Source organism: Durotheca rogersii (genome assembly GCF_024521655.1).
Source record: "Durotheca rogersii strain YMJ 92031201 chromosome Unknown GGS23scaffold_12, whole genome shotgun sequence".
Lineage (NCBI taxonomy): Eukaryota > Fungi > Ascomycota > Sordariomycetes > Xylariales > Xylariaceae > Durotheca > Durotheca rogersii.
Genome location: NW_026251243.1, coordinates 657663 through 675420, shown reverse-complemented (window position 1 = coordinate 675420; position 17758 = coordinate 657663). Strand labels below are relative to the sequence as shown.

The following is a 17758-nucleotide window of genomic DNA, read 5'->3' as shown; positions in this document are numbered from 1 at the left end:
CACCTCAGTATTGCTAGGCAACACTTAGGTGCGCGCTGCGTACCTCCGGAGTAAAACAGCTTTCATCAATTCTCCGTCTTGGACTTGCGTGCTAGAGTCGATCGACACCTATGTGTATCCACCCCGAAGACCACTCGATAGGTACATGCCCGGTACGCACCCCCGTGCTTTTCGAAGGGTGTCTGGGGAGCCAGTTCGGCGAAATCGTCGGTATCCTAGCGCACCGCGTTAGGGGCGCTTGGGGTTGGACACGATACACTGGTCCTGGCATCTGAGCCCAACTAAACCGCCGTTGCTAACACCAGAGCGCCTCACGTCGAACTCTCGCAGAGCTACAACCCAGCAGTCACCCGAATCCCGTAGAACCAGAAACACGCAAACCCATGCCCGACCCAAGCTGTAACTCCTCGCCGGGCGTAAAGTCTGCCCTGAATCCTATGTTGGTTGTCTAATGAAATCAAGTCTATATGCTCATCTGTGCGCTACCGTCTCGCAATCACGATGTGGGGTACACGTTCAACATCATCTGCGAGACCAGTCAGCAAGTTCCGACCCGTTGGTAAGCTACGGCGTAGGTGGGTTCGGGAGGATGGGTAGGACGGCTGGACCAGGTGGGTGATACATAGAATGCGGGGAGGGGGGGGTAGTCACTACTCACCGCGGCCTGCTTCGGTGAGACGAACAGGGCCGTCGCCTCAGCGAGGACTACCGGCTGTTCGCCCTCGCCGACCAGCGTCTCGATGCGGCCCTCGACCCAGGCCTTGCGGCCCTCGACCTTGGTCGTCTTCGCGCGGAGCACTACGTACGAGCCTGCCTGCGCCGGGGCACGGTAGTTGATCGAGAGGTTGGCCGTGAGGCCGACCTTGTGGGGCAGCGCGGCGAAGCAGCAGCGCGCGAGGCCCTCGTCTAGCATCGTGGCGAGGAAGCCGCCGTGCACGATGCCTGGGTGGCCGCAGAGCTCGTCGCCGATGTACGAGATCGACACCAGCGAGCGCCCGCCGCGCTCCGCGAACGTCACCGGCGGCACCACCACGCGCCCGGGCCCCATCAGCGTGCCGCCCGTCAGGTTGTAGCCGCGGAACGGCTGCGGGATCTTGAGGTGTGGCCGCGACTCCGAGAATTCTGCCCGGCTCCGCAGCTCTCGCGTCAGCGGGTGGTTGTCGATGAACTCCTCCACCTCGCGCTCCTGGTCGTGCTCCGGCACGAACATGGCGAGCGTCTCCTCGTCCGTTGGCGGGTTCAGCACCCCCTTAATCGTCGGAATCGCCGGTGCTATGCTCATCGCGAACCCGATCGAGGTGCAGACAATGCCGATGACTAAGACGGTGGCAGCGCGGCGCTTGAGCGAGGGTTTCTGGTGTTGGTGCGGTTGCGGTAACGGTTTTGGTGGTGAGTACGTCGTCGACGGATCTCGAGCCGCTACTGTCTCTCTCCCCCCTCTCTCTCCGTTAGCCCAGCAAGAGAGGGTTGTGAGGGCGATATCCGGTTTCGGGGACCGTGTATGCTTGGGGGATAGCGTGACGCACCTGGAGAAGAGGATGTGCTGCTGGCCAGACAAGCAGACAGCGGGCGGCCCGGGCGCAGAGGCAGCCGCATATTTATACCCGGATAGGACGGGAGCTGGCGCCAGCGCGCCCCAGCGCGCAGGACCTGGGACGGCATTGGCATTCGAGGGACCATGTTTGTGTTGCGGATGCACGACAGCGAATGCGAGGCCGGGCGGTGGGGGAGGGGGGGGGACACTTCCGTAACCGGTTGCGCTAGATCTGGGTAATGCTAAGACGACTCCCTCGTCGACATATTCGCGACGATTCGTCGTCGTCTTACAGTCAGAGGCCGAGGCACGGGAGGGTGGGTGGTGTAGAGACAAGTTGTTGAGGGCGACCAAAACGCCGGGGTGCTCTTAGCTCCGGTGGGCGGGTGTGGGTTCGTTGCACATGCTCTGCCCATCGACGCCCCTTTTCCTTCCTATCGATAGCATCGCGATAAGCGCAAGACAACGTCTAGACGGGTAGTGCCCCCTGCTATGCACCGGTGGCACACGCATACTATGCAATATACCTACGTGATTACCATGATTACCAGCCTATGCAGCTATAGAGTATGGGTATAGGTAGTTGGCGCCCGGATAATGGCACCCTCACCGAGGCGTCTTGCCGACGACGCATACGTAGCACTGCCTATGTATTTCGTCGTGAACGGGTGAAGATGCATGCCTGCTACGTAGTACCTATATCTCTGCCTGCTTACAAGGTGGCCGAGTTCAACAAATAGGTAGGTAGGTAGGCATTACTAGACTAAGCGGTCTACCTTAGTCTTATACGCGGCCTTATCCGGCTCGCATAGTCTCTGTCTTTACCCATAAAAGGTCCCAACTTCTTCCCTCTGCCCGTCCGTGTTGGGGCTGATTAGGTAGGGATCCCTTCTGCTAAGCTCGGGGAGGAAATGCCTCGGCACATCTAGCCCGGTCGACGGGTGTTCAGTAGGTAGAGGTAGGGATGTCGAGCACCATGAGGTGTACCCCTTTTATCACATCAGTTGGCAATCTCAGGCCTCGGCGAGCTCCACGGTTGGTTTGGGACGTGGCGGCGCTCGATTCAACAAGACTAACTCCGATTCTCCCTACATCCAGAGTCCGATAGGAGCGCTGCCTAAGACATCTACGCACAAGGCCAACAAGAGCTGATCGATTTCTAATAATAGGAGGCGGCTACTCCATCCGCACTTGTGACTCTGTAGGGAGTTGCCTAGTTCGAATCGCCTGTTCGGCTTTACGTGGTTACCAACTTGTTCGTAGGCCAGCGCAAGAGACATACCATCTATCACATGACCACGGGCCACCCCCCCGCGGGCCACCCCTCAATACACCAAAAAACGCTAAAACAGGCCCTTTTATAAATTAAATAGCTTACCTAAATAAATTCGAAAAATTATAAAAACTAAACCAGATTAATACCCGTTACTTAATTAATCCCTAAAGCGCGCCGGAGCCCTAATTACGCGCGGTAATCGGACGCGTTATAGTAATTAAATATCTTACTTATCCTCGCTTAGTAGGCTTACAGCCTCTTCCTAAGCTACCGTTACTACTACCTTTTCTTATTACTATTATTACTCGATTACGGCTTCTAACGTAATATTAAGTAGCTATTAGCTATCCTAATCGTTCGCTAATATTTCGCAAAGGGATTAGAAGTGCTTATTTAGGTTAGGAATAGCCCTCCTTCTCGGCTAGCTTTTTAGCTCTAATTAAGCCATTAACGAAGAGATTTAGTAATCTGTCACGGAGTAGTTGAACTAGCCTATATAAGCCTACATATTAAGGAGGAGCAGAGCGTACGCGATGCTAGAGACCCGGATAGGTTTACTCGAAAGTACATTCTATCGAAGACTACAGTACGTACGATGGTCCAAAATAAATGAAACTAGTACCGCTATACTAATCGAGAGATAAGGAATTTAATGTAGTTATCGTATCTTAGCTATGCCCCTTAGTTATAGAGATATAATAATCGCTAGCCCGAAGGCATAAGAGGTAAGGAAAGAAAAGAGGTAAAACGTAAAAGTTACTTATTCGGCTATAGCGATACGACGAAGTAACTTAAGCGCCTATAATTAAAATAAATATACTAATCGGAAAACGACGAATCTAATAATAAAAACGAATCTTTAATTAAGGTAAAAATAATAAAGATAGTAATCTAGCTAGGTAATAAACTAAATAATAAGTATGGTATAGCCCGTACTTACGGGAGCTATAGTTACTTTATATAGGCATAAGGCCTATCGTAGCGTATTACGTAATGCATTAAGAGGGCATGTCTTACCGTACTACTATAATACCGCAAAGCGTAAATGTAGGCGTCTACGTTTTACGCGATATAATCTTTAAAAGCTAGCTTCGTATAAAAATCGTAATAATCGTTAGTAACGTTTTTAAGCGTTACGCGAATATTGAGGAGGAGTAGAGCGTACGCGATGCTGGAGACCCGGATAGGTTTACTCGAAAGTACACTCTATCGAAGACTATAGTACGTACGATGGTCCAAGATGGATGAAACTAATGTCGCTATACTAATTAAAAGGCAAGGAATTTAATGTAGTTATCGTATCTTAGCTATGCCCCTTAGTCGTAGGGATATAGTAGTCGCTAGCCCGAAGGTATAAGAGGTAAGGGGAAAAAGTAGTAAAAACACAAAAGTTACTTATTCGGCTATAGCGGTACGACGAAGTAACTTAAGCGCCTATAATTAAGATAAATATACTAATCGGAGAACGACGAATCTAATAATAAAAACGAATCTTTAATTAAGGTAAAAATGGTAAAGATAGTAATCTAGTTAGGTAATGAACTAGATAATAAGCATAGCATCTCCCGTACTTACGGGTACTATAGTTACTCTATATAGGTATAAGGCCTATCGTAGCGTATCACGTAATACATTAAGAGGGCATGTCTTACCGTACTACTATAATATATAAAGATCGATTAACGGCGAATTTCCTAGCCTTATTAATCGCGTTTAACGTCGAGACCTATACCTCTAAGCTCTCCTTTTTAAGGTTCTTTCGTTAGCTCGTTTTAGCTATATCTTTTTCCTATTAAAGCTTGAGGTATACTAATACCTTATTACGGCTTATTAACTAGTTCTTAATTACCCTAAAGCCGGTATAAACGTTTTTCTCGGTAAAGGTATCGATTCTCGCCGCGTATAAATAACATAAGAAGTTTAGCTTATTAATCGGCGCGGTACTCGTTAAGAAGTATAACTAATGTAGTGGTGCAGTGGATCTAGGCCACGTAGCCTTTTCGATGTGTATTTATATGGGTCGCACACTCATATTTTCATCAGTTAGACTTAGACCTGTAGACATCACGACCTACAGCCATTCACTCGTTTCTTACCATGCCTTTTCTCGCGATCCTCGTTGCCCTTTTCTAGTTCCCTTTCCCAGCTGCCGTTTTCAGCTGGCCGATCAACCGATTACAGCTGTTTACAGCTGTGATCTTGGTTGATCGGCACTGGGCCAGTTGTTGGCAGTTGGGTAGCCCTTTTCGTGCCTCCATCACAGCGTGCCCACGCTGCTCCTGTTCAATAGACATCGAAAAGGCTACGTAGCCTAGATCCACCGCACCACTACAATAGCTATATAATTCTATTTACTGCTGTTTTTAGCTAATAATACCTCCGGTAATACGTATCTGATTTAATCCGAAAAAACGCTAGATTAATAATAAAGCTCCATACGAATCATATTTATAGTATTTCCTAAATAACTTCAAAACTAATGGGAAGCGGTATAATCCAAAATGGCCTGTTTTAGCGTTTTTTAGTATATTAAGGGGTGGCCCGCGGAGGGGTGGCCCGTGGTCATGTGATAGATGGTATATGAAGCCGCTACCGACCTGGTGAACTAAGGGAGATGTGTCTAGGTATGTAGGCAAAGAGCCGGATGGCATCTCACTGATCGTCTACAGGCATCACTTCCGTTGGTAGGCAAGTGGTGGGTGGTTTGTATTGGTGGCAGTGGTGTTAGAATTAGTAGAGGTAGCTATCTAAATGTAGGTATTCGGCCTGCCTCTATGTATCTCAAGACTATAAGGCCGGTATTGTATATGCCTTCCCGCTGTCTCTATCCCGTCTCTTACCTGGCTAGGTATAAGTAGGTAAGTCAGGTCTCCCATGCCTATCCTGACAGGCAGGCAATTCTGTGTATGTAACCGGCAATGGTCACTACGGCGGACCGTAGGATCGGCCTACTGCCTCCAGCGCCTGACACACGACGCGGACGCCGGCGCTCGCCAGATCGGGAACGCATGATCTCATGGCGCCGTCATGACCATCACGTCTAACCGGCTACTTGGGGAAAACCTGCGCCAGCGACGAATCCAGCGTCTTTTCCTGCCATCCTTCCTTTCCCCATTCCCGAGTCGATTCTGGGATACCCTCACCTCACACCACTCTCGCGCGACCTCTAGGTCGAGTAGGCATTATTTGAACCTGCCCGCCCCCAGCACAGCCAGATCAGTACTTGGCCTTCGGACAGAAGCGCATCTCTGCAACTAACCGCAGCACCGTTTCTAAGCTCACCACCATTCGAATACTATCTTCGACTTCCCCGTCTACGATTCGCAACCCGCCAATCTTCCTCGCCAGACACTACCCGCCTCCAATCTGGGCATACGTACAGTGGTAGACGAGAGACCGCCACCATCATGGTTAGTAGCGACGCCAAACCTCCATCCCGCGCTCGGAATTGCCGAGGATAGTAAGGCATCGTCATCATCCCCCGCTGACACCACCCCCGCGCTCGCGCAGGCCACCGCCGAGACCGTCGAGCTGGGCGAGCCCCACGCTCCCCGGGAGGAATCCATCAAAGTGTTCAACGAGATCGAAGCCGACCTCAAGAAGACGCTGCTGCACATGAAGCACACCTATCTCAGTAAGCATCCCCCCCCCTCCCCTCCCTCTCTCTCGCCACCCCACCCCGCCGTTCCCCGCCGACTCCGGCGTCAGCGCGGGGGCGCAAAGGCCGAGAATGCGCCCGCACGTCGCAGAAACGAGAAATACAAAGAACGAAAAAAGAATGAAGCCACAATCGGCAAGGCCATCTCCAACCACTCCGCTCCCGCTAACCTCCGCCAGAGCACGAGCCCGAGTACTTCGCGGCGGTGCAGTCGCTGCCGGACGCGGCGCTGACGGGCTTCGGGGCCGTGGACCTGGAGCAAGTGCGGGTGGGCGCGTCGGCGTACGGCGTGCACCTGTTCGGCAAGGTGCGCATCCCCGCCGCCGGCGACCCGCCCGCCTACCTGCACTTCCGCGCCTTCGTCGGCGGCGACGGCCACGACCGCCCCGGCGTCGCCACCCTCCACGCCATCCACACCGAGGAGCGCCTCGTCCCCGCCGACGGCGACGGCGACGCCCCCGCCGACCGCCGCTACCGCGCCGTCTTCACCCGTGACGACCCCCTCGAGTGGTTCGATACCTAGCCTGCTGCGCCGGAACGGGGACCGGTTGCGAGGGGGAGGAAAGGCGTGGTTAGGTTAGATATTAGGTAGTGAGGGAAGGGAGAGGGAGAGGGGGAGATGAGAAAGTACCTACAACACGAAGAGAAAAAAAAACAGATATTGCTCAGCTTACACTGGGTTCTTCCCCTCCATAACCTAACGCGAGGCCCATTTAGTAAAGAAGCGCATCGGGTATCTTTTTATTTATCATTGCTGCAAGCTACCTGCCATCTCCCCATCCCTTGCTACTGCGAAAGGCAGAACGAGCAAACGGAGGAATTATGAGAAAAAAAAGCGCCCCTCCGTGACTATTTGCCATAAATGTTACCTACCCCTTTTACGACGGATATTCGCCACGCTATGTAATTTACGCCAATGGCGGCACGCGACCACCGCTCTAGGGGTCCTCCTAGTCCTCCTCCTCCTGCGCCAGCAACTCCGCGTAGTCGTCGACGGACGCGAAGGTCGGCAGGTTCTTGAGAGCCTTCCTGCGGGCGCTGCGCTCTGATAAGGGTTTCTTTTTCTCCTGCTCCCCCGCCCCCTCGTCCGCCGGCTCTCCGTCGTCGTCGTCGTCCTCCTCCTCCTGGGAGTCGTCCCAGAACTCGACGCCCCCGTCGTCTTCCGATTCTTCCCCGTCCTCCGCCATCGCCGCGCGCTCGTCCTCCTCCGAGTCGTCGAGCCCCATGAGGTCGTCGAAGTCGGCGTCGTCGCTGTCCGACTCCCCTCCCACCTCCGGGCGCGACAACACGAGCGCGTCCCAGATCTCGTCCTCTCCCACCTCCCCCAACCCCTCCCCCTCTCCTTCTGCGCCGTCCGCGGCCGCCTTCTTGCCCGCCTCGAGCTTCTTCTTGCGCTCCGCCTGCTCCGACTTGCCCACCCGCGTGAAGTACTCGTGGAAGAAGACGTCCTCGGCGGCCACATCCCCACTCTTCTTGTTCCAGAACTCCGCCGAGTTCAGCGACGGTCCCGCCGTCTTCGTCGATGCCCGGCTCGACAGGAGGATGTCGCCCTGGCCGCCGGCCGCGGCCGGCTGCATGATCGATACGCCCTTCGCTGCGTCGCCGGCCTTGGCGTTGCGGTAGACGAACTTGTCTAGGAACGCGATAAGCGTGTGGCTGGCTAGCTCCGGTTTCTGGGCGGCTTTCTGCCCGTTTAGTAGATTTGACGCGTAGATGCCCACCGAGGGGTGAAAATGTTTGAGGAATGGCAGCAGCTCCCACAGACAGCTGCGATGCGCGTTGCTGTACTCTGGGTCCCTCTTCCGCCCATCGTACGCGTTCGCACTCTTCGTAAACTGGGGTCCGAGTCCGTCAGTCTTATCCTCCGCCGGCGCATCCGAAGCTGGAGCCGGCGCGACCTCGTCCTCGTCTTGTTCCTCCGGCTCGTTCGTCAGCGTTTTCAGGTCCGGGAACGTTGCGGTGAGGTCGATTATGAGATAAAGAATACCGCAGACGAACGACGGTTGGTGCAAATTCAGGACCTGGAGCATTCTCTTGACGAATGCCTTTACGCGACGAACATCTACGTCAGACTTCAGGCTCTTGTACAGGAGATTGATATACAAGGCTTGCTTAGATGAGGTGAGAACGCGCGGGTCGAGTAGAGATTCGTAAAGGGTGCGGTAGAACCTGTCCGTGGCGAGATGTCGGTTGACTGCAAGTTGCTGGATGAGCATGAGAGCCTGGATGCTGGTATTGAAATTGGACGAATGCGTGATGCGGAACAATGTATCAAGATGAGACTCGAGTCTGGCAGCCGTTAGTAGTAGGTCTACGAAGTTGGTGGATATTGGGACTTATGATACTTACGTCGACTGCTCTGTTTGAGAGAACGGCACAGCCCGATTTACACCGGTGAGGATTGCTGACACGAGCTTTTCCGCAGACTCACGCTCGGGCGAATTGGCGGTATCCTTGTCGATAGGCTTCTTCGACGCCTTGCTCTTCAAGCCGCGTCTGTGCCTGTCTCCCTTAGAAGGTTCGGGGTCCATATCCTGCTGGCTGAGCTCTCCGTTCTTGAGCAAAGAGACGAAAAGACCGAAGTAGATATTGAGAAGAGAGTCCGCCGTCTGCGGTTCTTTGGCGCTCAGTATGGTTTGATTTAGAGTGTTTATGGCGTAGTATTTGGCGCGGATTTGCTGTCCGGGCCGAAATATGACGTCCTGCTCGATGTTGCGTATGACCACCTGCTTCATCCCAGGATGGGTATTCAAGAGCTGGAGAAGTAGGTACGAGGCCCTCGAGGCGATCTTGCGCTCGCGGTCGCCAAGCTTGTTCACAAGAAGGCGGAGGAGATTGGATTCTTGCTCGGGCTTATCTCGTAGCAAGGCGTACACCAGGTCGATAGCTTTGGTGCGGGCGTAATCGACTTCGTCGTCGCACCATACCTCCAGATTCTGGATTACCTTGAAATACGCCTCTTTCAGCCAGTCCTCAAAAATCCACGAGATCAAGTGCTCTTTGGTGATTCTGCCTGGAAGTTCCCGGCCGACCGACCAAGTTCTCAGGCCCTGCTTCTGTAGAGTCCCAATGAGGCCCAACTGCGAAGGGAAGGGGCGTAACCGCCTGTCTGACGGCAGGATCATCCCGGGCCCGAGAAGGTCGACTAGGGCGGAAAGGGCGGAAATAGCCTGTCCGCGACTCCTTTTTGCTGCTAACCCCATCAAAGTCTCTAGGGCCTTGATGTTATGAACTGGTGATTCCTGGATGGCTAAGGTTAGGGCAGAGACTTTATCTGACATGGTACCGGAGGACATGATGGTAGACATGAATTTGTGCGACGAGGATGCGGATAAAGTCTTGTTATACGCAGTGCTATCTTCCTCCAAGACGGACTTGGCGTATGCCTTCAACCCGGCTATCGCGGCTGCATACGGCGTTACGTCGTCAGAAGCCGGCGTTGGGAGCGTTCTTAAACCGGCAGCATGCCAGTCAGGGCGGGGCTCGAAGGCCTTTAGGAAAATTAGTCGAGCCCGGGCAGAATTCGAATCTCGAGAGACGCTTACTGACCGTCTTCCTTTTCGGGTCTCTCAGGGGCATTTTGTCCGGGTTCGGTTCCGGCGTGGCTGACTGTCGATCCTCGCCGCCACCATCGTCCACGTCGTCGGGGGCGTCCATGTTATCATCAGACTCTTCAGTCTCCGACTCCGGGTTCACGTTCTCGAAGCCAAGGCCGGCAGCAAATTTGGCTAGCTCGGCCTGTAAACTCTTGTCGGTATCTTTCTTTCCCTTGTCATTGCGGAGCTCTTCATCGTCAGAGTCTACATCCCCCACCAGCTTCAAGTCGTCCTCATCTCCACCTAGGGCTCTGATCTCATCCAGGAAGGCATTGGATGTGGCTTTCGCGGGAGCGGCGTTCGGCTTGTGGCTCTTTGCTTTTGGAGCATTCTTGTGGGTGTTTTTAGCCTTATCGGGATTCGAGGTATTCGTTCTCTTATTCGGCCGGGCCTGAGACGAATCGACTGTCGGATCGCGTTTCCTCTTGCCGTGGTCCTTCTTGCCGTGGTCCTTCTTGCCTGGGTCCTTCTTGCCTGGGTCCTTCTTGCCTGGGGGCTTTGTAGGTACAGCAAGCCTGCTGTCGATCTTGGCGGTCAATTTCGCTAGGCTTGCTTCGTCAAAAGTGGCCATTGGAACGGAGGGCGTGAGTCCGGGGTGGTCGGTTAGTTGGCGTAGCAATAATGATGGGAGACCCGGGTCGGAGGTTCGGGTGGGCGTGATTTAGGAAATAATCATGCCCGGCGCGCGCACCATCAAGCCTGAGGTGAAAGCTGTATGCGTTCCAATACGAGCGAGTCTGGGAAATTTAGACTGTTGCTAGGAAGGGGAAAAAAAAAAAAAACCTTGGAGGGGCGAGGCTGACTTGTCACGACTAGGCCGACATTGACCAATAGGAGCGGATTCTCTACCAACATCCTAATGCAAGGCTTTGAGAATTGCCCCATAGTAATAATTTCGGCGTTGTTGGCTGTGAAGATGTCTCACCTAACCCAGCGTATTATGTCAGCGCGAAAAAAAATACTTCGGTACCTAGGTACCTACCTACCTGTACTCTTGAGAAGGGTCATGGAAGTACCAAAGTACCACTCTAGGTACCTAAGGTACCTAGATACCCAAGTATGTTTTTTTTTTTACTTAGGTAGGTACAACTTTCCTGTATGTGGGCTTCGAAAGCTCCCAATGTCTCGAAGTTTTTCATATCGAGACTCGTAATTTTCTCATAAATAGGCCAGGTGACGGACGTGCTTCGCTAGAGTGCCTCTTTTATAACCAAATCTTTCACGCATCTTATATCCGAAGGATCGTGCGGCACTCGCGATACCTAGGTAACTTAGTTGCATCTCGCCTCGACTAGGAATCTCTTTACTTGGCCTGGTACTGCTAGCGATGCGAGGACCGAGATGATGCGCCTGTCACGTATCCGAGGGAGACGACATCCCCCCATATTCCAGCTTCTGAGAGCCGAGAGCACGCTGGCCCCGGAGTTTGACGGGCCAACAACCTCTCCATTCACTCGCCGGTCCCGGTTCTGGACACCTGTGGTGGGGATGGCTTGCCCTAAAGATGAGGGCATGTGCTTTCTGTTCCTGTGATACTCGGGCGTCCGTCCTAATTTTCAATCCAGATTTTCATAGTCTGTTAATTCGCGCCGGCTACCTTCGTCAGGTGGGTGTCCAGAACCGCTGGTCGCTTTGCTCTGCGTCTCTTTGCTCCGCGTCGCTTAGTAGAATCTAACTGGCCGTGTCAAAGTCCCAATCGGGGATATTCCATATGCTGCCTCTAGGCCTGAGGGTAGAGAAAAAGCTAGAACGGTTGATAGACAAACATATGGCGATGATCGGTGAGACTTGCTTGGCCCGAGTCCGACACGTTCCTTATTACTTACCGTCTCTGTCGGTTGCAAGGTGCGAGCAAGATTTCCCTATCGTCGATCTCATCCCAAGCACTATGGGAAACAACGGGTCGACTCGAAGGCTATGGTCCGGAGGTACTTATGCCCTACCCGATCCTCGAGAAATGCCTCCATCTGCAGATATATCGCTGATGTATTATGACATCTACCTAGTTATTTCGGTTTACCGACAGGAAAAATTACCCCTACTTACTTGCACCCACCCACGAGGAAGAGATTACTGCGCTTGTAGCGAAGACCGTTCAATCCTATAAGGATCTCCCCTTGAAGCTCTACCAGATCGGCAAGCAACCTTGAAACCCCTACCTCGGATTTTAAGCTTACTTTGCCAGGTCGCAAGTACCGCGACGAGATCCGCCCGCGCTACGGGCTGCTGCGGTCTAGGGAGTTCGTCATGAAGGATCTTTACACCTTTGACTATTCCGTCAAAACCGCCCTCAGGACGTATGCAGAGGTGGGAGCCGCGTATTCTCGACTCTTCCGAGAGTTAAAGCTGCCCGTCTTAGTTGCCGAGGCGAGTTCCGGTGATATCGGGGGGGATCTGAGCCACGAGTATCACCTCCCCACTGCGATCGGGGACGATGCCGTAGTGAGTTGTAGCAGCTGCGACTATGTTGCCAACGAGGAGCTCGCTACTACGCGCCCACTGCCCCCCCTGTCCGCTTCTTCTGTGAACCCATCGCTAGACCTCTCATCCGCCTATGTTTGGCGCGGCATCTCCAAGGACAGGTCGATCTTGGTGAATGTCTGGTGTCCCGCGTCGTTCTCATGTGATGACGTTAATATGTACGCCATCAAGTCAGTTCTTCCCGAACTCGACTCTAGCCTCAACGACTCGGTGTCATTCTGGCATTCTGACGGCTACAAAACCAAGACCTCCGGCTCGAGAATGCCAGTAAAACTGGTCAACCTTGTGGACCACAGATTCGGCTCCCGTTTCGCCGATATCGTCATGGACGGTTCGAATCGAAAATCGCTACTACCGGAAAGCAGCGATCTCGACACCGACTCCCTCACTGTCGAGTGCATAACCTCGACGGCCCAAGGCAGGCCTCTCAATCTTATCCGCATCCGCGACGACGACTACTGCCCGCGCTGCGATTTCGGGAAGCTTAGGATCCAGAAGGCAATCGAGCTCGGGCACACGTTCCACCTGGGGACGCGGTACTCGGCGCAGCTCGAGGCACTGACACGGCTGCCGAGTGACCTTGTCAAGGAGAAGGGCAGCCACCGCGGTTCGACGATGATGCCGCTGGAGATGGGATGCTACGGGATCGGGCTGTCGCGCATCGTCGGGGCGGCGGCGGACTACCTGGCAGATGAGAGGGGGCTCAATTGGCCGCGGGCGATCGCGCCGTTCGAGGCGGTCGTGATCGCGACGCCGGAAAACGAGGGGGACGCAGCCACTGTCGCGCAGACCCTGGCCGCGGGCCTGGGCGGTCGGCACCCTCTCATCGACGTCTTGCTCGATGACCGCCATGAAACGATTCCCTGGAGACTCAACGACGCGGACATCATCGGCTACCCCGTCGTCGTCGTTCTCGGCAGGAACTGGGTCAAGGGGCGCGTCTGCGAGGTCCAGTGCCGCAGGCTCGACCGCAAGGAGGACGTCCCGGTCACTGACGTGCCCGCCCACGTCACTAGGCTCCTCGCTCACCTATAAGGAGGAGGAGGAGGAGATGGACACCCGACCCCTCCACACTCTCTCGTAGGATGTTCGCGTCCTGCTGTGCCCGAATACTAAGGGCGCGGAAAGGAATCTAGTGTAGAACCGAATCCGAGGTCCCGCAACTCGCGCCTGTATTATACCCCGAACCGCGTGCGTCCCTTTATTGACGTGCGTGAGACTGTGTTTTATAGATAATTGCAGATGGGGCAATGCGCCTCGTAGAATACCTCGTAGAGCCAACTTTCTACATATATATCTCCACGGCTCAACCGAGCCAAGTTTGGATAAACTAGAACTGTGCGTCCAGACTCCTTCTCCATCACGACATATATGTATCTAGCCGCCACCCCTGAACAAGATAAATATATGTAACAGTACGAGGTGTCTCAAGTATCGCGAGATCGCCTCGCTTTTGTCTCTGCATCTGTCTCAATCTATCGTTGGTGTGATAGATGGTCTGCATAAATGTACCGGCATCCCTTGCAATCAGTCTTCAGCAAGTCGATCTTAAGAACCCAGGAGGGTATCAATCAACGGATCGCACCTTAGGCCAAAGTGTTGATGGCTGCTAAATAAGTCAAGTATATTACCTATACCTAATAGTGCAAGCTTCGTATCTAGTCGTCATGGTGCACACCCACGTTTGTGCAGGCCTATACGTTAGCATATTCGGACTGGTCGATAGGTTATTGTTACTACTCGGTAGACAAAGAAACGGAATGGAGTGTCTGCAATGTATGAGGTGGCCGGCACAACGCGACACGATGTCTTATGAAGATGCATGGGTCCCTGTCAGTCTAAGCGAGCGCCCGTTACCGACTCGGCCCCCCGCGGCCACCACCTCTATATATCTACTTCCGCATCCAAATTAGCCCGCTCGCTCGCGGTCGGGGGTTTGGGCGGGGGACGCGCTCGGCGAGCATACCGACGGGTGGCCTAACAGAGGGAGGAGAGAGAGGGGGAGAGGAGAAGACGAGGGGAGGGGGTGGCCGTGGCTCTCCCGCTTTCAGTCTGGCGTGCTTCAATAGCACGAATGTTGGCATCCACGCAGATACGACCTTCCTCGGTAATCCGCGGTGAATCTCGGAAGATAGAGAGAGAAGGGCGAAGGAGGGGGCTATATAGGTGCAGGCATATATCATCTGGTGGTAATGTTGGCTAACATCGATCGAGGATTCGGTTGGCCGATATAGGGGGGCGATACTTGAATGGCCGATGGCCGAAAGCGTCGAGTGGGTTGTGTAGGATTGACTTGGCTGCGAGAAATTGCGCGAGCTCCTCGACAATCCCAAGAATCGTGCAGCTGGCGGTTTTGGCCTCCAGCTTTACCTCTTCGCATTGCGCATGGCGGTCCTTGAGGTTTCTATCCCCGCATTCTCCTCACCAATATATGTCGAGATTGCTGACAAGCCACCTGCCTTTATAGGGCGACATGCTGATGGCTCCCTCGAAGATTCTTAAGAACCTGCTGGCGGCGGTCTTATACCGCGAAGTAGTGGCCGTAACAGCACTCCCGAGGGCGAACCCCGTCGTTTCGGTGCTGAACGGTAGCTACGAAGGACTATACCTCCCCGGCTTTAACCAGGAGGCGTTCCTCGGCGTGCCCTATGCCCAGGACACAGGCGGTTGGAACCGCTTTCGGATCCCGCAATCCTTGGATGAGACGTGGTACGGTACACGAGACGCTAAGACCTATGGTGATGCGTGCCCGGACTACAGGCCGCGAAATGATGCCTATGGCATGAGCGAGAACTGTCTCAGTATCAACATTGTGCGGCCGGCCGGCCTCGAAAATAACACTGCCCGGCTTCCCGTCATGCTGTGGATCCATGGCGGTGGATACCAGTACGGAAGCAGCGGGCTTCCAGCGTATAACCTCACATACCTGGTGCAGAAATCGGTAGAGATCGGCCTGCCCGTCATCGGGGCCAGTATAAACTACAGGAAAGGAGGCTGGGGGAACTTGTATTCCATTGAGATCCAGGTGAGCGGGTTCAACGCCCCGCGAGGCTCAGCTGTGCGGGAAAGAACTGTTTCGCTGACCGGAGCGTGAAGGGATCCGGAAACACCAACCTGGCGGTGCGAGATATGCGCAAAGCGTTAGCCTGGGTTCAAGAAAACATCGAGAGTTTCGGTGGCGACGCCTCGTCGGTGACCATTTGGGGGCAGTCGGCTGGGTCATTCGCTGTGGTACGTTCAAAGTAGCTCGTTCTCGTGAGAGGATGGCCCTGGGAGCAGACTATACGCTCGTAGGTGAGAGGCCGGGTCTGCGAGACGGTGAGCTGACGTGCAGTCCCTTCGGTATAGGGTCAGCTCTTGATAAGCTATGGAGGGAAAACCGACGGACTTTTCCACCGGTCCATCCAGCAAAGTGGCAGCGCGACGACTGCGTGGTGCAATGGGTCGGACTGGTACCAGCCGATCTACAACAACATCGTCAACCAGGTCAACTGCAACTTGGCGCCAGATACACTAGAATGCTTGCGGACGGTCGACTACGAGACCCTGTACCCTTTCCTGAACTCGTCGGCCGTTCCCGGCCCCGGCTTCTATCCTACGGTCGGTGGGTTACCCAGCAATCCCCCCCCCTTACACCCCCCTAGCTGCAGATCGAGGGGCAATGATCTGGAGGCGAGCGCGTCCATGCTGACGCATAGAAAAGATGGCGATGTCCTCCCGAATTATCCTTCAGAGCTCCTGCGAGCCGGGCGCTTCGCACGTGTTCCGCACATATACGGCATCACCACGGACGAAGGGACCGACAATGCGCCTGTAGGTGTCATCAATACCGATACTGACTTGCGGAAATACCTGCTCCACGGTGTAGGGTTTGATTTCCCGTCCACAACCGTCGACCACATCCTGGAGTTGTATCCGGACGACCCAGCGCAGGGCATTCCAGCCGATACGGGCGCGGAACGCTTCGCAGACCTGGGGTGGCAGTACAAGCGCATTGCGGCTATCGTGGGCGACATCTTCTATCACGCGCCGCGGAGATACGATGTGCGTAAATACACATCCTGGGGCAACCCGACGTATTCATACAGGTTCAACACGCGGCCGTGGCGTGAGAACACCACGTCCACAGCACCCGATAGCAATGCTACCGGGGGACTTGCTCCCGCGTCGGAGGGTGTCGCGCACTTCAGCGAAGTTGCTTTTGTCTTTGCGAATCCGACGACGGTAGGACCCTGGCCGGCGTATCGGAGGCTGAGCGACCAGCTAAGCAGCCAATGGATTCGTTTCGCGCACACCGGGAATCCGAACGGACCAGGACTGCCGAAATGGCCGCGATACGACGAGAAGGAGGTCGGACTCAACCTGGTGCTGCAGACAGAGACCCAGGGCGGGACATATGTCGAGGAGGACACGTACCGGCTCGCAGGCCGCGAGTACCTGACGCACTGGGCAAGGAGGAGACATGTATAAGGAGCAGGAGAGCTAGTTCGAAAGCACAGAGAAACAAAAATGCCCCTTCTGTCACGTCGGGCATCCGTACGGTGTCTACGCTGTCGCAACTTGACACACGATCTTGTGGGGTTAGCTGGTTGACGGCAGTGGTGGACGTAGATAGACGTTCTCAGCGGCAGGCAGACGACGATCCGACCGCCGCCTAAGGAGGCCCTGCACCTTAACCAGCCGTTAGTGAAGCCGTCATTCTATACGAAACCGTCGATACGGTGTAAATCGGAGAGGATCGAAGGGAAAGCGCAGGCAACAGCACCCAATGTGAAATCAGCATTGCCGTAAAGAGGAAAAGCTCGACTCGTTGATGGAGTGGCTCGTGTTGGGCTTGATACGACGGTTGGAGGTTGCGCTAGGAACAGAAGATGACGGTCGAGAGATGCTAGGTACCTAACGTAGGTGATGGTGCTGGTTATCGGTGCCGCTACTATAAGAGGTAGTAGGATAGGTAGGTACCCAGAAAGTACCCGACCCGACGAAGTACCTACCTGACGAAGCACCTGAGGCGGGCGGAATATATGAGTGGAGCTGGAGCATATGAAAGTTCCAGGCGGGTATTGTTGACTGCAAGAGGTACCTGAGCCAAGACACCAAGTCACAGGACCTCGCGACCGCTTCCAGGCGCCCCCCCGCATCTGCCCGCTGTTACCCCTGTAGATGCAGTGAAAGCCCCCTGTGGGCGACTGCATGCCGCGCATTTCTCTAGG

The 17758-nt window shown here is 54.3% G+C and overlaps 5 protein-coding genes across 5 annotated transcripts; 3 read left to right on the top strand and 2 right to left on the bottom strand.

The window, feature by feature from the left end:
- Positions 1–504: 504 nt before the first annotated feature.
- Positions 505–1762, bottom strand: GGS23DRAFT_571183 (Thioesterase/thiol ester dehydrase-isomerase). The gene is made up of 2 exons (XM_051516564.1): positions 1527–1762; positions 505–1419 (listed from the first exon to the last, which is right to left on the bottom strand). Exons 1-2 carry the CDS (start codon positions 1678–1680, stop codon positions 539–541), a joined length of 1035 nt encoding a protein of 344 aa, XP_051371375.1. The 5' UTR covers positions 1681–1762; the 3' UTR covers positions 505–538.
- A 4257-nt stretch (positions 1763–6019) lies between these two features.
- On the top strand, positions 6020–7205 carry GGS23DRAFT_86257 (uncharacterized protein). Its single transcript, XM_051521352.1, has 3 exons — positions 6020–6220; positions 6321–6444; positions 6648–7205. The coding sequence occupies exons 1-3, from the start codon at positions 6218–6220 to the stop codon at positions 6989–6991; spliced, it is 471 nt and encodes a 156-aa protein (XP_051371374.1). The 5' UTR covers positions 6020–6217; the 3' UTR covers positions 6992–7205.
- Positions 7206–7418: 213 nt separating this feature from the next.
- Positions 7419–10635, bottom strand: GGS23DRAFT_605560 (CBF-domain-containing protein; the record flags this gene model as incomplete). Its single annotated transcript, XM_051519776.1, has 3 exons — positions 7419–8757; positions 8818–9959; positions 10018–10635. The coding sequence occupies 3 exons, from the start codon at positions 10633–10635 to the stop codon at positions 7419–7421; spliced, it is 3099 nt and encodes a 1032-aa protein (XP_051371373.1).
- Positions 10636–11405: 770 nt separating this feature from the next.
- On the top strand, positions 11406–13580 carry GGS23DRAFT_605567 (prolyl-tRNA synthetase; the record flags this gene model as incomplete). The annotated part of the gene is made up of 6 exons (XM_051519778.1): positions 11406–11574; positions 11630–11670; positions 11755–11845; positions 11910–11992; positions 12071–12200; positions 12250–13580. 6 exons carry the CDS (start codon positions 11406–11408, stop codon positions 13578–13580), a joined length of 1845 nt encoding a protein of 614 aa, XP_051371372.1.
- Positions 13581–14923: 1343 nt separating this feature from the next.
- GGS23DRAFT_571167 (alpha/beta-hydrolase) lies at positions 14924–17652 on the top strand. Its single transcript, XM_051516563.1, has 4 exons — positions 14924–15570; positions 15642–15776; positions 15894–16149; positions 16249–17652. Exons 1-4 carry the CDS (start codon positions 15019–15021, stop codon positions 17013–17015), a joined length of 1710 nt encoding a protein of 569 aa, XP_051371371.1. The 5' UTR covers positions 14924–15018; the 3' UTR covers positions 17016–17652.
- Positions 17653–17758: the final 106 nt, after the last annotated feature.

Coding starts and splice junctions, on each gene's coding strand:
- GGS23DRAFT_571167 (XM_051516563.1), top strand. CDS start 15,019: ATGCTGATGGCTCCCTCGAAGATTCTTAAGAACCTGCTGGCGGCGGTC. Junction 15,777..15,893: donor CGGCTGGGTCATTCGCTGTG/GTACGTTCAAAG, acceptor CCTTCGGTATAG/GGTCAGCTCTTGATAAGCTA. Junction 16,150..16,248: donor CGGCTTCTATCCTACGGTCG/GTGGGTTACCCA, acceptor CGCATAGAAAAG/ATGGCGATGTCCTCCCGAAT.
- GGS23DRAFT_86257 (XM_051521352.1), top strand. Junction 6,445..6,647: donor CATGAAGCACACCTATCTCA/GTAAGCATCCCC, acceptor AACCTCCGCCAG/AGCACGAGCCCGAGTACTTC.
- GGS23DRAFT_571183 (XM_051516564.1), bottom strand. CDS start 1,680: ATGGTCCCTCGAATGCCAATGCCGTCCCAGGTCCTGCGCGCTGGGGCG. Junction 1,420..1,526: donor CAGCACATCCTCTTCTCCAG/GTGCGTCACGCT, acceptor GAGAGACAGTAG/CGGCTCGAGATCCGTCGACG.